The following is a 19,266-nucleotide window of genomic DNA, read 5'->3' as shown; positions in this document are numbered from 1 at the left end:
TAACACAGCAGGTCTCTCGGGACTGCACTCGAAATAAGAAAACAGTTCACACATGCAAAGCGTTGCCATATATAAATGAGCAGGCCTGACTTTGAGATAATGCAGCCCAGATAAAACACCTAGCACAAAACAGAACAGGCGCATTACGATCTTGTAGTTCTGCATTCCTCCTGTAGACAGTCTTACAGGTGACAGCCATTTATCGGATAAGCACAGAAAAAATGTGGGAATAGTGGACTGTTCCACTTGGTGCTTAGTTGCGGGGATGTGAGATCCCAATATTGCATTCAGTGCTGAGTCCATATTCAATTTGTAAAGGGCAGCCTGCTGTAGGGTTCCTGCAACAAATACTGTGCCTAGTTTTAGCTGGTTAGGCCCTTGAGTGGGTTCAGATATCAACCTGTGCTCACTTAAAAGTCGTTCATCTGAATAAAAGGAAATCGAGTTACAGTCACTGATGTCAGAAAAAAACTCTTGGCCTTATCAGTCCTGGAACGGAGGTACAGTAGTCATACGCTCCAGAGAAAGCCGTTCTGCCGCCTTCTGCTGTCGGAGATTCCTGACTGGACCCTTCTGGCGCTCTCCCGATGCTCAGATACGTTTGTTAAAGTGAATCGCTCCACACACACATTTCACGAGCTCCGAACCAGCAACCCTCTGCCGTTTCTCCTCGCACTGACTCACTGTCGCCACTCCCAGAGGCGATTGCCGGTTGACTCTCAAGTGTGCTAGGAAGGCCGCATTGCTGTGCTGCTCATTGCAAACCTATGTGCTACATTCGAAAGACCTGGATTACTTCTGCTCCAAATACAAAAGGGCTCCTGGCAATAACTATTTTAAATAGCATGAATAATGAACATGTCATGGCCAGATGACGAAAAGGATTGGAGGACTGGAGGTGGGGGTGCGGGAGGGTCGCTGATAGACAGGCAATGATGAGGGCGTCTCAGCCCTCAGCACCCCACACCTATCTGCTCCATGAAATTTTAGGTTTCTTCTGATGCACCGGTGATGCAGGCTGAGCGCATTTTCAGAACAGCTCATCTTGTCCGCCACAACACTGCACTTGGCCTCATAACGCAGCCATGGTATTCTTTCAGGGTTTTTTTTTTTACAGTCCCAGTTCTGACCCATTCTTGCCCATCCTGGGTCATCTCTATAATCCCAATACCCCACATGGGTGAGAACACTGGTCGTTCACAGTGGCAAATTAGAGCCTAACACTGGACAGTGATCCACAGGCTTACAAAGGTTACCTGCTTGGCTCCTGCCCTTTTAAAACAGGCCATTTGAGGAAACCCAGTCAACAAGTGGTTAGGAATCCAGCCCAGATTCATAAAAACATTAAAATATTAGAATAGACTCAAACAAAAGAAAGTTATTCAGACTGCATGTTTTTTTTTTTTGTTTGCTATAGTGGATGGCTGATCTAATGACCTTATCTAGTTATTTCTAGACAATGGAAGCCAAAGTCTCAGCTTCAGGTGCTTGGATGGGCAGCTTGCTCCAGACTCCAACCGCTCTTTGTGCAAATATGCAATATATTCTTGTTCACCAACAGATGAGAGCAAAGCATTTTCAGGCTGTAGGGTCTCATTGGGGAAGGGCAGATTTATTGGGTAAGTTAGAGGCATCTTGGAGGATTTAACATACAGTAACACCGCACAAGCGATCACAACTCTACAGAGTGGGCTGCATGCCCTGCACAGTCCGTGTAGAGAGAACAAGCCATTGTCAGAGTATGTAGGATGGGGAGTGTGAGTGTGAACAGTTATTCCAGCTGAAAGGCTTGTGCAGAAGTCTGCAACGCAGCCTTTAAAAAGCCATTGTCTCTGTTGTTTGTACCCTGGGATCACGCAGTTCCTGTAGTAGTACAGTCAAAGAGAAACAGGACACCACTGGAGAGAAGCGTGCTTTGATCTCCGACATTTCCTTGGTAACAGCATTCATCCGAGAGCCCACATTCGGGCTGACAAGCTCGTGGGAGACAGCAGAGAAAGTATGCACACACAGAAACCTTGGCTCACGTCATTCCCTCACCCACGAAACTCCCACAGGTGTGTAGCGTCTATTTATAGGGCCCCGCTGTGCTCGTTCCCGACCACATCTCTTAAGGACGTTTTTAACTGATCAAAGCTGCGGCGTCCCTCTGTGACAAGTAGATTCGGGAGCAAAAAGTGCCTCTCTTCTCAGCCCTGCCTCCTGCCTTTTTTCCTCCGATTGTTTTCCAAAAGGCTCCTTTAAAAAAACTGGTGTCTCACGTTCACAACTGCGACTTGAGCACTCCTAGCCCGGGGGGGTGGAAAAGAGCAGAAGGATAACACACTGAGAGCATACCTTGCTCTGCTGACAACAACGGGAATGCTAATGAATACAGGTGACATGTTTCCCAGAAGGACCGAGGAGAGGAGGCACCCGTCAGTCAAAGTAAGAGGGCAGAGCAAAAGATAGCCCAGAGACAGCTAAACGCAAAAGAAAACAACAGCCTCATGCTCGATAAATGAGAAAAACAGACTTCATTAAAAAAAGTGTTTCAAGCACGCCACGGGGTCTTTGATAACGTTTTCAATAGTGTAGCAGCGTAATTGAGTTTTTATCCTTATCTCAATGACAGTGATGTCAGTCTGTTCTGCTATAAAGAAATAAACAGAAAAGGCTCCTTAAAGACGTTCTGCCTGTGTAGCTGGAAAAACTTGAATCCTGAGCAGGCTAATAAGTGGAAGGTCTTTAATAGAACGGTTATATAAATCTCATTTATTTATGTACATATGAGCAACAATAATTTGCAGCTCTGAGTAACATTGTGCCACAATGAGAATAATAAGCAGCCAGCACAGCACAGTGGGAAAGTGTCTGGTTTCGTGGGTTGTGGGTTCGAGTCCCTGCGGCAGACACTGCTGTCGCACCTTGAGTGAGGTACCGTAAGCCAGTTGACCCCAGTTGCTTTAGTCCACCCTCCTGTAAAAGTTGGGGACCAGCATCTGTGATGAGATCAGTCAGATCAGTTATTAACCTATTCAAACTAAAACCTTTGGGATTGGTACTTGAATGCCAAGGGGATTTAGGAACATTGCTAGGTTTTCCACATTAGCTTCAGCTAATTAGTTATGTAATCCTTTATGAGTCACTAGGAGACATTTTCCAGCTCCCTTACACAATAAAACAAGGACAAAACGGCAATGCAGAGTTGGTACAGAGTGCAGAAAACACACTCATAAGGCAATAAGAGTAGAAGTTAATGGCTAAATAGGTTTATCACAAACAAATTAGACAACATTAGATATTGCATATAAGAGGGAAAAGGCAGCAGTTAACAGGTTTCATTGTTTCATTATTATGTTACCACAAGCTAGATGAGGCTTTCTTACGTACATGCAACCTTGGAGACACGCATCTTTGACCTGTGCTACGTAAGGGATTCTGGGAAATAACGGGCTAAAAAACTTCCTTCGGGGAGTCGGGAAGACTCTCTGGCTGCCAGGCTTTCTGGAATGTGCCACCCTCCTGCAGTGCATCTCTTCATCACGGCCGCACGCCATTAGGCGTCCCGCCAGTTCCCTGCACAGAGGACCCCTCACACCGCCTGGGACCGACAGGTTTCGGAAACTGGGATAAGGCTTCCAGTTCAGTAGATACACAGTGCCCCTCTCGGTGTTTCCCCCTCCAGTCCCCCCTCTCCGTGTACTTAATGTGTACTCCATGTACTTGCCAGCAGCCATATCACCCTGCAAATCACAGCTGGCAGCCCACTGAAGCTCAGCAGGTGTGAGCCTGGTCAGTACCTGGAGGGGAGACTCCTGGGAAAAACTAAGGCTGCTGCTGGAAGAGGTGTCAGTGGGGCCAGCAGGGGACGCTCACCCTGCGGTCTGTGTGGGTCCTAATGCCCAAGTATAGTGACGGGGACACTATACTGAAAAAAGGTGCCATCCCTCAGATGAGACTGGTGCACTATGGCTGCTGTTATTATCAAGGTGGGGGCTGCACATTGGTGGTGGTGGAAGGGATCCCCCATTACCTGTACAGCGCTTTGGGTGGAGTGTCCAGAAAAGTATTAATAATAATAATTTTAAACACAATAATATTATTATTATTATTATTATTACTACACCGAATCATATAATCCTGATTGCTTTGCTGTGACAATCCACCCATTCCCCAGTCCTCCTTTCCCACTGCCCTACAGAACAGGACAGCTACGCAACAAAGCAGGAGACTCTTCCCAGTTGGTTATATCCATGTGTCCATTGGTCCATATCCACACAGATATGGACAAACAGATCTTTGCTGTGCTGTAGCGATCTGTCCTTATTTTCTACATCCCCTAATCAAGTTTTACAACTCCACACAGCAGTTTCTGAAAAGCAATCTGACCCATAAACGCGCGAGAGCGTCGCTGCTCTGTCACAGCTTCGCTTTGCGCCGATCCCAACGGCATAATTTCCACGTTTGGAAATTTTTAAAAGGTTTGAAAAAATACGGTTTGCGCTCATTCTGCATACAAAAAAAGCTGGTCACCGGTCTGCGCAAACCGCTTCTAAAACAGAAAAGAGTTTTTTTTAATTACAGCAAGAACAACTCTTGGAATTTTAACACTCCAAGCCTGCCACACACACACACAAACCCAATAATTTGAAAGGACAATGGCACAGCTGTCTACGAAGAACACAAATATGCCAAGCACATAAAGGAAAATGATAGAACGACTTTTTTTTCATTAAATGAAAATGCAAAACTGAGAACGATTCCAAATAACAGCAGGGACCTCTGACCATATGACCAGCTCTTATTTTCTTGGAATCGCACAGGACGGACACTCTCATCAGTACCACTTGCTCTGTAGCCCTGGATTCTCGTGAGGTTTTGGTGATGACTTGTCTCATCAGCCCAGTCATGAACACAATGAGTTTCCACGTGTCACAGCACTTCACTTGAAACACAGAGATGCATTCCACTGCTCCGTATGCATGTGTTGTTATGTAACGCATTAAATAGAAAATACACATCATATAATATCGCTCAGTACAGCGCAGAAGTGCTCTAGCAGGGGGCTAAAAGCAATCACTACAACACTGCAGTCAGCGCAAGCAGGTGTAACTATTTCTCTTTTATCTCCCAGTGGCTTCAGGGCACATTTACAGTAAGGGCAACACTGGCGCCACGGTTTCTGCTGGTCAGGGAATTGGAAGGGATGGGGTGCCAGAGTATTGCCATGGGAACAGAAGGAAAATCAGGGAATCAGGCTCCGGATCCTGGAGCCTTCAACATCAAACTCAGACCGGCTGAGCCCCCAGCCCCCAGGAGTGGTAATTAGTTGCACCTTAACGAGAGGGTGTTGACGAAGCACAGCCACAGGGGACGCTTATCCTGGAACATAAAGAAGTCCTAATGCAGAAGGTCCCAGCACAGCCAGCTGGTCACCCTATTGTGAGCCTTGATTAAAAAAAAAAGCTGGGACAGCCTCCTGGGACCTCAGAATGAGGCCTGTAGGTCTCTCCTGATCAGCAGTCACGATGCTTCATGGCTGCTCGGGAATTCCCTCAACGCAGAGGGTGTTTAAATAATGTATGACCGCCAGGTTTCCATTAACAACTGTGCTCTTTAGAGCGTGTAATATTTCACAGGCTTTCACATCTATCTTCTAACACTGAAAAAAATCACAGTTTTGGTTTTAAAGGAGGAATGTAGCAGATAAGACCTGAGCAGCCAGTTTGTTCACTGGCACTAGAGCAGCAGTTTGGAGTCAGCTAACAAAGCAGACAGACAGACATTATATTACTCCATTCCTGAGCCTCATCCAAACAACATTAAAGCATGAGATTTACTTCCTAGAGGGCCTAGTGCCTTCTGCATTTTGTGGCAACTTGTACAGTTAATTTAATATTTAACTTAAGTTATTTTCTTAGATATAAGCAGGTTTTTTTTTGTGTGGTTAATTACTCAGAGCAATCACTTCCTTCAGAGAACAGTAACTTATCGAACACTTTGGAGCCATTGGAGACAACTCTAAATTAAATGTTTAGGCCAACCCAACCCAAGCTCTCACTAGGCCTAGGCTTTTCAATCCTGCTCCAGGAGCACAGATGTCTCTGCAGGTCTCTTTAAGACAGCAGAACCTAAAGGGCTGAAAGAAGCCGTTCAATTAATCTAGTTAAATGAGTAATTAGCCCATTAAGCTTGTTAAGAACTGGGTTGGAATAAGTTGTAGACACACATCCAGTACCTGGACTGGACACTCCTGCACTAGAAACTTCAGGAAATACTCCTACTGTATAGGAGCAGATGTCGAGATCACCCTGTATACATGCTCTTAAGTGGACTACAACAAAACCTGCATTCTCTGATCTTTCTCTCTTCACATGTGTATTGGAAAATCAATCTCAAGCAATTTCACACTAAATTAAAGCTCAATGCCTGATGGTTGTGTTAAATAAATTCCATTTGTCCCTCCAATCTTGCGATTTGATCAGTGAACAACAGGCCCCATAGCACGTGATGGCACACAGCACACAAAGTTCCACACTAGCTTTACAGAGGGACAGAGCTCAACAGACTCCTGATACGATTGTGTGCTCACAATAAGAACTGTGTGTGAGTGAATCAATTCTGGGAGATATAACTACAAAGAAAAACAAGAACAGAACAGAAATACGAGAATCATTGGGACCTTCCAGGCTCCAGTGATTGTACCATGCACACCTTCGTCTAGCTACAAAGTACATACAGGCAGAGCTGGAGAAATCGAGAGAGTCGAGGGATTAGCTTCATGGAAACAGCTTTTGTTTGTTTGAAGCTTCTTCCACTCTCCCCCACTCTTGCAGAACCGGAACGTGCCCACTCCTCTTTCCTGACCGGGGGCCAGCACCAGTAGATTAATTTTCTGTGAAACAACTTAATCCTGTGATAATACCACTGAGAGGGCCTAATGTAGCGGCAGGGAAGATATAATCTCCCCCAACGGGCTAGATGGTAATTCATAACGCGCCCAAATCGTGATAAGTTATTACCAGAAGCCTACAATACAGTCATCGTCAAGCTGGCTCTGGTCTTTGCAGGGCATTAACAAAAAAAAAACAGTTTTATCAGAGAACACTTGCTTCCCCTTCTGAAGCAGCTTTTCTCTACAGTCTTTGCAGTGTTAGTACATGAACTGAATGCTCCAACCAGGCGTATCTACAGTACCTCAAGCCAGCTTCACGGCAGATCAAGTTTATTGAAAGTTTACTGCATCCATGTCTTGTCAGAGATTATTGGAATTGTCTTTTCATAGTCATTTGAATTGGAGTTTTCCCCCTACGTCCCTCCTGCTGCCCCAGTCCGGCTATTTGTAAATAGGTGATGCGGCGACTTCACTGAGAGCCCTGCGAAAATCAAAGCATGGAGACCTCGACTCTCTCAGCCAGGGTAAATCCTGACCTGTCACATCGATCTTCCCTGCCTGCCCACCACCCCCCCATCCCAGCCCACAAATGGTACAGCCCATGCAGGAGCCAGGCCCCTGCTCCAGACCAGCATCCTCATGACAGCTTGAGCAGCAGTCTGCTCACTTCATGCCTCACCACAGGCCGTATTGGCTACCAGACACCTTAAGCAGGACAGAATGTCTGTGGTCTTTGCTAAGGTCACATTTACTAACAAGTACACAAAAGCCACACCGTCAATAACGCACTGACCAGCTCACTGCAGCTGTTGATGAACCTGTAGCTCATTCTCGCACCTTGACCTGGACCTGTGCTGACTTGCCTACTCTCTCCCCTGTGTCAGGCTGCCACAGAACTGATGTGTTACAGCAGCTAATCTTGACAGGTTAGGTTCCCAGCAGCCCAGGCCCTGTGTGCACACAGCAATCACACTGGTCCCACTGGGCAGCGGGGGACTGAACTGCAATAACCCATGAGCACACGCACAGGCACGTCCCAGCACGGGCAAGCAGACAAACACACGCACAAACACACACACACGCCTGCACACCCGGTCCATTGTCATTATTAATCTCAGTAATTTGCCACCTGAAAGCCACACTGGCGCACTTCCCTGCAAAACCACATAACGGCAACTGGAAATCGGGCTTGCATGCAGGCTGTAATTACAGCTGCGTGTGCTGCATTTAAGAGGAAGAGAGTCATCGAGCCCCAATTTGTAGCGGATTTTGTACAATTTGACGTGTTACAATCAATTATAGTCGCAAACCCAAAAAACGTTTCAACCATCAGCGTGCACTGACAAAAGCAAGGGAAATTCAATAAGTGACGGCTGTTCTTAGCCTCTTTTACATTTCCAGTCAATAGTCGTTTTTCCCCTAGTGTAATCAGAACGGCCATGTACAGTATGTTTGTTTTTGACGTCACAGTTCTCAGCCAGCCCCTGACCCAGTTTCCTTTACAGTCATCCTCCCACAGTGATCCAGACTGAGGAAGGTAGGTTTGCTAACTTTTAATTTCACTCAAGATGTCAAAAACCACAACAGAGGAGTCCTCTGGATTCTACAAGGATGGGATTGTGAAGTGTCAACACACCTCTGGCCACCAGGAGGTATGAATAAACCATGCTTTCAGGCATTTAGCATCAAGAAGAACTCCATGAGGAAACACCATGCAATGTCTCTTCCTCTGCCTTTCTTAGCTAGCATGTAAAATAAACCCAGTAAGAGAAAATGTAGCCTTATGGACTGTATTCTGTATGAGAAAATAAAACAATAAAATTCAGCTGGGGGGACTGTTCATCCTTTGGGAGAATGTCTGGATGGAAGAAGAAAGAGATCTAAGATCGTTCAAAGCATTTAAACCTAGTGTGCAACACAAAAACGTCCTATTCTTAGACAGACAGTCTTGATTTGAATCATTCAAAAAAGCTGAAATGAGCTGCCTTAAAATACAGACATCGATGTGGAATAATACCAAGCACCAGAAAGAGCAGGCACAAACACCATAGAGTCTGGCAGCTTAGCGCTGTGCATCTGTTCACAAAGAACGCTGAAGGCTTGCACAGATTCTGCAAAATACATAAAATATACGCATGAGCAGAAAGCAGAAGGATGAGACAGGAAGCCGAACATCTGTAGTGATGGGAAACTGCTGATCTTGACTGGACAGACACAGAGGACAACTCCCTCTTCATAGTTCTGTCGTTTATGGCTGCTATCCCAGAAAGCACAAATGGTGGACTTGGTGGACAAGTGCATTTGCAAAATGACAACAAAAAAAGAAGACTTAAGAGGCTTCCAATATGTTTAATTAAGGCAGATCACATGCTGACAGATGAGCACAGGACTATTTATTTCCTTTTATTTTATTCCATTGCTACAATGTTGGAATTCAGGAGGAATGCGTGATACCCAGTGCTAGCCACTGTGACCTCAGAATGTAACATGAGTTGGCAAAGACATAAGCATCCATTTGCACAGACAATCCACTGAGCTCAGTGTCCTGTGAAAACTGGACGTAGCATAACTGGCAGAGTTTGTGCCTTTGATGTTCCATTAAATCAGCAAAAACACATTTAAATCTATTCCACAGCTACAGCTGCTCCTGCTGCTGATCCCTAGGTCACACAGGGGAGATATGCAGGGGCAGATCATCGTAAAGATCCCATTTAATCTGGGGCCCAGGACACAGCATGCTAGCAAGCGCTCATAAAAAAAAAAACTGTACAAAACAGCCTGGTTGATTAACAAAGATGTGGGCTGCTGAAATGCAGAATAAACAAAGCCGTTCAATGCAAAAGAGATATTTTCGGACAATATCTTGAAGGCAGAAAGCCTTTCTGTTCTCCAGCGTAGTAGGAGCCTGGAATGCGAGGTGGTGATATTGTAGCTGTGAGAGCCTCTGAGAAAATGTGGAGGCGGTATGCTATTGCCAGAAATGGAGAGAAAAGGGAGCTGGGAGTGACTTTCCTTGTTGATTTGCAGAGTTTTCTTGCAACACAAGAGAAAGCTGCAAAGGCCAAACTTTTTTTTTTTGCTTTGCGTTGTAAGGAAGTGACCTCCTGTATTTCGCATGGCAGCCTGTGGTTCTCTCTAACCGCAAGAGGGGCACGGCAGGAGAGAAAAGAAAGGACCTTCCTGCATTTCCCCTTCAGGTCACTGCACTCTGCGTCACTGAACCACACTGTGTTTCCAATGAATTCCCTCTGCATCCCGAATGACACATGACTTTCCAACTCTGTGCTGTCAAACAGGACAGAACGGGAACTACAGAATCGGCACCATTTACCAGAACTGCCCCAGCAGGACTGGTCATGCCCATATGCTCTCCCAAAGCAACAGTGCAAAAGAAAACTTCCATCCTGATGAGAACACTATGATACACAATGTGGCCACAAAGTGGTGCTGTTTGCCATTCAAAAACACAAGACAATTGTGTTTCCAACTTGGACTAATTTTGTCTCCTGGAGTTTTTTCTTCCCCATTGCTAATTATAATTACCTAGGCTTAAGAAACTATTTTATTGAGCTTTTTACTTAATCAGACAGACCCTTTTAAATCATATTCTACAGGCAGTCCCACAACCCAGGAAGAATCCTACTTCAAGTATCTTTCTGCCATGAAATGTAATCGTTTAATACATTCGTACAGTCCACACAACTGGTGTCAATAGTACTGGATCAAATGCTCCCCAAACGTTTCAAAAGAAACTGTGGCTTAAATTCCAGACAACTGGTTAATGAAACAGTTAACCCCCTACCCCACCAACCTGGTTTGGGATTGAAGCTAGCGTTAATGGAAAGAATCAAAAGGAGGCCTGATCAAGCATGTACTTTAATTGAAGAGTTCAAGCGGCTTCAGTAATTAACCCCGCGGTCAGACTGCAAAGCAGAAGACGCAGGCGGACTCCTGGGAACCCGCTGGGCTGGAGAGTGGGAAAGAGGAGTGCACGTACCTGCTCTCTGTGCTTGGATGAGCTTGGCGTACACAGCGTCTGCGGACTCAATCAATGTGCGGCTTGTCTGGATCATCTGCACAAAAAGAGAGAGAATAGCCCTCGATCAGGAAGCTCGAGCAATTACCCCATCTCGCTCACTTCCCGCGCCAGAGCGCCCATCCGTACCGAGGACTGTCTGAACAATACGGGCTCTTCCTGGGGAGGAAGAAGACTGAATGGGCTTTCTATGAGAACGTCCCATTCAGCTCAAGAGCTATTGAGGAATGGCAGAAACGTTTTGTTTTATTAGACGAAAACTATTCCCAGATTTAAAAACACAAAGCCTAGCGCTCTTCCCTCATCCTCTGCTGTGACCAGTATGCTCTCAGCGTTTTCTTTAATTAAGATGGTTTAATTATTCTATCCCCAGCTGACTGGATTGTGAAGGATCTTTCAATTCTATCATATTTATTGAACAATATTAACATCTGGGGGGAGAAAATAAAACACGAGAAAAAAGGGGCAGCAGGCAAGAACGAGGAAAAACACTCCCCCCCTCTCCACCCCCCAGAAAGTTTTGAGGCTTTTCATAATGTCTTAAGTCTAATTGTGAGGTGTTTTCTGGCCCGTCAGTCCAGGATGGGACTGTAGCCATCACAAGAGAGAGGGAACCTGAACTATATTTATCCTGCTGAGCTCGCTGATATCGAGTGCCAGCAGGATGAGCTCACCACTGGCAGAAAGGCCGACAAAAATAAACTTGGGGCACCGCTGTTGAGGACGTGACTCCAACAGGAAATGAATTCGAGAGGCCCAAGGCCTCCAGTCTCTGTCTGTGGCCATGAAGGGCTCCCCTTAGATCTTCAAACTAGGGTCTCGGAGCCCTCTCCTCCTTGTCACGTGGGAGCCTAGTTTTTGTGGGTCTCGGCTCTGCTCTTGGTTGGTTCATTCAACTGAACTGCTGGACGACTCAAAGCGTTTTTGGCAGTTGTCCTGTGAAGCAGATAACTATTGTCCACCAAACGTAAGCAACTCCAATCACAAGGCCTGAGGAACCTCGAAAGGCTTGTCCGACACCTTGAAAGGGAGAGGAAGGAAGGGGAGAGGGAGGGGGTGATGGCTGGGGCAGAAGAAGGAATATACAGGGAAAAAGCATGAAGGTGATTTCTTTTTTGGTCCGCCTGCATAACATTTCGAGGCTCGCGGAGTTGGTATTCCTTTTGACATCACGCCTCTCTCATCTTGGTTTTGTTAAGTCGGCTCCTGCTGCACCCTCACTCACTCATTGTCTTTTGATCGAGCCATCCTGGAGCTGGAGTATACCGAGACTTGGGTCAGACTGAATTTTTTTCTCTTAAGGAACTTCGAAAAGGAGAAGAAGGAGCTGACAGACAACTTCCCTGTGAGCACAGCCCATTGCCCCAAAGAACATCACCAGGTCTGATCAGGAATCTGCACTGAGTGCTTTCCCAAATAAGAGGCATCAAACGCTGCCCTGATCTTACAAAGCCGGGGGAAAAAATTTGATTTGATTCATACTCATCCATCAAGAGATATCTTCCTTCAGGATTAAAAGCAATTTATAAAAGCAAGGTATTTTGCTATTACTATTATTAATAGAACAAGGAAAGGATTCACATAATGTAACATTATGTAATATAATGTTGCACCTAATTTAAACGCATGTGCCCTGGCATTTCTGAACAGCATTAAAAGCGTCAGGAAATCCGAATCCAGCTCAAGATTCGCAGTTCAAATCTAGTTAAGTGCATTAAGTACTCTTCTCCAAGAGAGCAGTGAACGCTCTCCAGATCAGCTACTGCTAGGCACTTTGATGCAGTAACAGACCGTATATTTCACGGGCAGAAAAGACCCGCTGCTGAACACGTGAGCCGGTTAAACATTTTCCCATTTACTTGTTTGTTCAAATACAAATCAAACCTCTCTCCTCTTCTGAGCTGTAAGCTCCTGCACAGCCACGCATGGCTCAGTCTTCCTGCGCCAACTGCTTAGAGGACTTAGAGGCAGAGTTCAGTCATGATCCCGCTGATGGCAGCTTCGCACCCTGGGCACGGGACATGGCCTGGAAATGCGGAAACGCTGCTCAGGAGCACATTATCTGGCAGACTTGAGCCGGATCAGAAAAGGCGACTTCCTGCAGGCTATGTCAAATGCACAATTTACCGATGGCTTAATCTGCAGTATCCACTGAAGCCACTGCCCAACAGGAGGGATGCAGCAACAACATCCCGAGACAATGGAGTCATAGAGGTCAGAGATAGGAGAGTCATGTGGTGTTGTGTGCACGCACTTTTTGGTTTTTGTTTGCTCTAAAAGTGTCCTTTCAGTTGCTCACACTCTCCCGTGACAAAGCAGTGTGATCATGCTCCTGTGGGCTTCCCTTTCAGGAATAGGTCTGAAATGCAGGTGCCTTCTGACATGCACAGCTCTAATTGCAATTAAAAATAAATACTTAAAAAAATACCCACGTCTGCAGTCTCTTCAGTACAGTAAAAGCCGCCAGACTCCAAGCTAAATCTACTCAGACCATTTTAATGCAGGTCAGCAAGCCAGGGGAACTTATATGTTGTGCAAATGCATCATATATACTAAAATGGCTGACCTCTGCAGTGCCAGAAATATATTTTGCTCCATCCGAAATACAGTCTCCTCAGCACTGATTAAACATTGCAGTTTACTGACATTTCCAAAGAGCTCAGAGTCAGAAACGATTCAGAACCTAATACTACCGTCCTCCACATTTGATATAAAGCAAATGTTTTTATATTTTTTCCACAAATGACGGCAGGGAGGTTACACACACACCAGCACCAGAAGTGGGATCATACGGCTGTAACCATAGTGGAAATATACTGTTTACTGTTTGGGGAATAATTTGAGCGGATCCTGACGTCTCCGATTGGAATGGCCAAGCAGTTGTGTGCAATCTGCTGCCAGAGGAGTGTTGGGATTCGTCAGCCTGGGCTCTCTTACATACCAAACCAAGACTTAACACTTAACACCCACATAAAACAGGGTTATTAATAATCCCATAAGCAAATAACTAATAACTAAGCAATTAAGGCAATTAACCCCAACTGTGACTACAGTTTCTAAGCTGTAAATAGCTTAAACTGCCTAGTGGCAGGCCCACTGCCATTACAACCCAGTCCACTACAGACCCCAAGCCGGCCCCCAGAGGTTGCCGCGGTGACGCACCGTGTCGTAGGCCATCAGCACTTTGCGCAACAGCTCCGGCACCGGGCCCTGGGCCTCCATGGTGGGGTAGGCCTCACTGAGGTTCACCGTCACCTGCAGGGCCCGGTCGCTGTTCAGCAGCCACGTCGACACCGTCAGGATGCACTGCTTCATGTTGGCAGCCGGCGTCAGGCCGCACAGCTCCTTAAAGGACACCATGGCATTCTGAGGAAGGAGGAGAAGAGGCGTGTGAACAAGCAGACAGGTTTGGAGGTACGGTGCCTTACGCTGTCATGAATAAACAGTGTCTCGCTTGCGTGCCTAATGAAAGTGTACCAAGACCGAACATAGTAAAAACCACATAAAATACAGCTAAAGCACTGTAAAGGGCTTCTGAATTTTAGTAGATTTTTTTGTTTAATAAATAAAGGTTAGCTTTATCGACTGTCAGAACTTGGTGAGGACTACGCGAAGGTCAGATATGTCTCAATATGTAAAATCTTAAGAGGGCGTACTTTTGTTTTCACATCACTGCGTGCACAGTGCATAAAAAATAAGGAATACAGATCGACACCATGACCTTTGCACTGCTTTTCATCAGCAAATCGAACTGATTCAGTCTCTGGTCAGGAAGTGAAAAAAGCTTGCTCAGCAGGTATTAAGTTGCTTGCGCTTACAGCTTCCCAGACTGAGTGACAGTCATTTGATAAAACCAGCTCGGAACAGCCCTGTCAAACAAAGAACTGATTATGAAACTTTTTTTTGTAAATGAGCCTTGAGAGTATAAAGACATACACTGTATTATGGGCGAGACAATCAAGCATGGAGTTAAAAGAGAACGTCCTTTTAATTAGAGGAGCCCCTGAGGTTGGCTAGTGAATCTGTGCCTTCAACAAGCTACTATACCGATCCAGTAAGGTGTATGAAAAAAACTGGGTCTTGGGAATGCCCAGCACAGCGTGGGAAACAGTGTGATCTCTCATCAGGAGTCTGGCCACAGAGAAAGGCCCTATTATGCTTTAAGAGGATGTAGTTTCCCAGGGCTCCAACCTCTGCTAAGAGGAAAGAGAATCGGTCTATGCAGAGCGGAGACGCAGCTACACTGGAAGACCTCCGAATCATGTTGTACCATTCAGACTTCATCCTGCCGGGAGGGACTGAGCCAATTTCACAGCCTTCTGTTTTTCAGAAGCTCTGATGAAGTTTATTTGAAAAATGAAAAGGAAACTGCAAGGTAACACAAATCATTCAGCCGCACAGAATTATAGTTCGGTTCATCCTGAATTGGGTCCTGAGTCTTTAATAAATGCAGACCACGGAGTAAGAACCATCACATCACAACGTGCAATAAGAGACCAAATGAACAGGTGGGGGTGGCGTGTTAACAAAATCTCCATTAAGAAAGTACGAGCGCATGGAATTTGACAGAGGTACGAATGCACTCACAAGCACCAGTGATAACACTCAGAGCCCTGGCATCCAGTTTTCCCACCCTACCCTCAGCAGGGCTCGGATAAAGATGTCCCAGTGCCTGGGGAAACCAGGAACTGCATTCTGGAAAGCTTGACTTTTGTGTGTGGTAGCCATGCAGATCCACTCTTGTAGCATGTTAACAAAAATGAAACACCCAGTAAGGCTCACAGATATCAGCCCACATCCCTAGAGGAGATCTGAAATGGCTCAAACTCGCTCTGCAATGGGATATTTGTTTCCACGTTTCTGAGACAGCAGAAGGATATTTTGCCATGCTGGCAGACACCATCCCCCCCCCCAACCCAACGCCATTCTTAAGCCATTTGTTTCACGTTGTCACCTGAACAGATTGTGGAGCTGCAGCTGCAGCTATTGTTACTCTGCCTGGGACCTGGGAGGAACCTCAAGGTCAGCAGTCTCTCCCCCTCGTGCAGTTTGCTGCCCCCTGACAGGTGCTTTTTGAAACTGGAGCGAGCGGGGTGGAATCACAACACACTCCGAGACAGCAGAGCTCCGCAGTAATACCACCCACCCAAGAAAAGGGTCATTTATGTGACATGCACCTAGCTGAAGAGGCTGGGTCTCCCTAAGGCGTCAGCTGTGCCAACATTAACGATGATTTCTGGTTTAATTCAATTGGAAACGGGACTTTATTTGTAATTAAATGAAGCCAGGAACACTAACAGCTTTTTTTTTACCGCCATTATTTGACATTAAAAACAGGTGACAAAGGCAGAGACCTTGTCGTGTGGGCTACCAGGACCTCGATTCTTGACCCTGGAGAAAATAAAATAAGATAAGGCGGGGACTTTTGGCTCTTTGTTCCATACACTTGCCACTCTCAATGTAAAGAAATGCCTTTCAAATCCTGATATATTTCACACATTTCCATTTGAAGAATAAGAAATCCCACTGGAAAAAGGCAATATTCAGCTGAAAAAAAAAAAAGATTCTGGGAGTGTAACTTTCATTGTACATGCATTTTAGCTAGGTCACATGTGAGTTTCACAGCCAGCATGAGATCCATTAGCCTGGTAATTAAACTATATAAAAAGAAAAACGTAATTTATAACCATTAAATCAGTACAATACTGGTGCCCTTACTACAATAGCACACAGTATGTGGTTGCTTGAGTAAAATGTTAAATGATTACAAAGATCAATTGGGTACATAAAATTACAGGTGTACGTTAGAAAAAAACACACTTAGGATACAAAATGCAATCAGAGTTCTCTGTGCTACACATTTTATGTAAGGCAACACTTTTAGCAAACTTACAATCCCCAACATCAAAAGGCTTGCTTTGAGGTGCACCGGAAACAAATGTACAGTATTTCCTTTCAGAGACCTTGCTGCTATAGAAAATAGCTAAGTGTGCCGATTTGGGGTGAGATAAAGACACTTGAAGACGCTTGAGGAAAAGTTTCTTTTTGCGTTTGTTATAACGACATGGGTGGCATGGTGGCACAGTGGTTAGCCCTACAGCCTCTCAGTGCTGGGGCCCAGGGTTTGATTCCTGGGGTTCTGTCTGTGTGGAGTTTGTACAGTACATGTATGTTCTCCCTGTGTTTGTGTGGGTTTCCAAGGCAAGGCTCCTGAGCAAGGCCCTTAACACCAACTGTTCCAGAGGCGCCGTATAAATGGCTGACCCTGCACTCTGACCTCAAGCTTCTCTGTGTTTCTGATGGAGAGCAAGCTGGGGTATGCGAAAAGACCAATTCCTAATACAAGAGATTATATATGGCCGATTAAGTGATCTTATCTTCAATAGGATTTAGAAATGGGGGCTGTTCTGATCAAGCTGACTTGATTCTCAAAATACACAGTTCCAAACTTTAGCACTGGTGAGTGAAGTCACAAGCAATCCTTGCATACACCAGCCATAATGAGAAGGTGTTCAATATACATAAAGGGCAAAGAACTGTCAAATGAGTGCAGTTTAATGAAAAGGGGAACTGACAGTTAATTACAAGGCTCCTGAGAGACATCAACTTTGAGGAATGCAGCAATGCAAGTGAAGAGAGATTACATCACGCAACGAAAGTTTCACTGCAGTTTTCACTTTACTTATCCCAAATCTGTGCAACAGCATTCAAGGCCAACATCCAAAGTACTGGACTGAGAACAGGTACTGGCAACATTTCAGACACCTACTTGTTCAGATATTAAAACACCCAGCTGTTGGAGCCAACAGTGTGTAATCAATTTGCAGTTCCAGCTCTATTTTTTGCTTTTCAGTGCTGCAACCCAACCACAAATTAAACCTAGTAAAAATGCCCGATGACAGCTGTTTTATATCACTAGAGGCGGAGAAAAGAGGAATTGAAAAACAATACAAATCATATTTTTGCAAGACAAATGGTCTAGAAGGCAAAGCCAACTGCTGAAATTCTAATTCAGTGACCCCTCAGACACGTAAAAAAAAAGATGAATGATGTGGATTTGAGCCACATTTATCGCAAGTTGTGCAAGCACAAGATATGAAGGAACATACATTTTTAATAACGCTTGTCCTATAATATTATTCTGCCTTGGGGAAAAAAATATTCCAAAATATCAATAATGCATCCTGAAGAACATTAGAAACCGAATGCACAAAGCAATGTATTTAGCCCCCTCACGCTCTGCGGGCAAATTGTGCAATTGGAGAAAAAAGTTCCATGGTTAGAAGCCGCAGATTCTGCTTTTGGCAGAAGCGCGCTTTCTGTGTCAGTCATCTGCGCCGCATGCTTCGCCAAAGCACCTCATTGTCTCCCGCCCTCTAAGAGGTCTGAAAGCGTTCTCACAACCTGCTGCCTGGGTCTGTTAGCCGCATGCTGACTAGGAGGTCACTGCCAAGACTTGAGCAGCTCAATATGGGGTCTCTTTTTATAGAAATGCTGAAAGGAAACCAGAAGCAGCCTTTAATGCGAAACGTGTGTAAACTGCAAACGGATTTTCCTCGCTCCCCCTGAGGCTTTTTATGTCTGGGGCCATTGAGGACTTGTCCAGAGTTTGGAGTTTCTCTGCTGAGGGGAGAGTGCGCCCCTACTTCGGACTTCTCATTTCCACCTGAGTGTCTATCTCTCCAGTTGGATGCGCCAAACTGTTCAAGTCTTTGCTTTGTGGGTGTCTGAGGCGACAAGGAGGACATGCTAATCCAAGAGGAAGTCACACAACAGAAAATGGGGCTGGTTATTTTACACAGTGCTGTCTGGCAGATAAGGGTGTTTACTGGGCAAACTGCAGAGGAAAAAGTCAGCTTGCCTTCACTGATCTTCAAGGACACTCCACTTAACGCCCAACACTTCAACCAGTTCTCTTACTGGAGTCAGATCTGTGACAGAGAACCCCCAATTCATTCTAAGCACTGCAAAGGAAACATTTAAGTCACCCGACAGACCCTGCCTCGGTCCTTGTTAATGACGAAAGTCACTGGTTAATACCCATGCTGTTATTTCAGATTTTGTTTTGCTTGCTTTGGCCTTCAGATACAGTACAGTAAGTGAGCATGTCTTCCTCCATGCTGAGAGAAAATGATACAGGGCCTATTGCAGCATACAGTAAGTAAATGTATTTTTTTTTTAAAAAGCAGTCTTACCCCACAATGCATTCAAGCTACGATCAGGAGCTGTGCTCGGTGAAAAATACACAAACATTTTCACTTACGCCAGATCTTCTCCTAAGTATCCCTAGGAGAGCCTTAAATTAAAACCTAAAATAAAACAGCTCCTTCCTACGCTACTTGACAACATTACT

The 19,266-nt window shown here is 45.3% G+C and overlaps 1 protein-coding gene across 1 annotated transcript in view; it reads right to left on the bottom strand.

Moving 5' to 3' along the window:
* Positions 1-19,266, bottom strand: part of LOC148638646 (inactive phospholipase C-like protein 2) — an 87,444-nt gene that overhangs the window by 8,070 nt on the left and 60,108 nt on the right. Inside the window, exons 3-4 of the mRNA XM_088622976.1 lie at positions 14,076-14,279; positions 10,875-10,950 (exon numbers count right to left, since the gene is read on the bottom strand). Of these exons, the coding sequence (XP_088479102.1) occupies positions 10,875-10,950; positions 14,076-14,279 (280 nt within the window). The remainder of the gene's footprint in view (positions 1-10,874; positions 10,951-14,075; positions 14,280-19,266) is intronic.

Source organism: Lepisosteus platostomus, chromosome 28, assembly GCF_059453375.1.
Source record: "Lepisosteus platostomus isolate fLepPlt1 chromosome 28, fLepPlt1.hap1, whole genome shotgun sequence".
NCBI lineage: Eukaryota > Metazoa > Chordata > Actinopteri > Semionotiformes > Lepisosteidae > Lepisosteus > Lepisosteus platostomus.
This window is presented reverse-complemented; position numbering and strand designations above follow the sequence as displayed.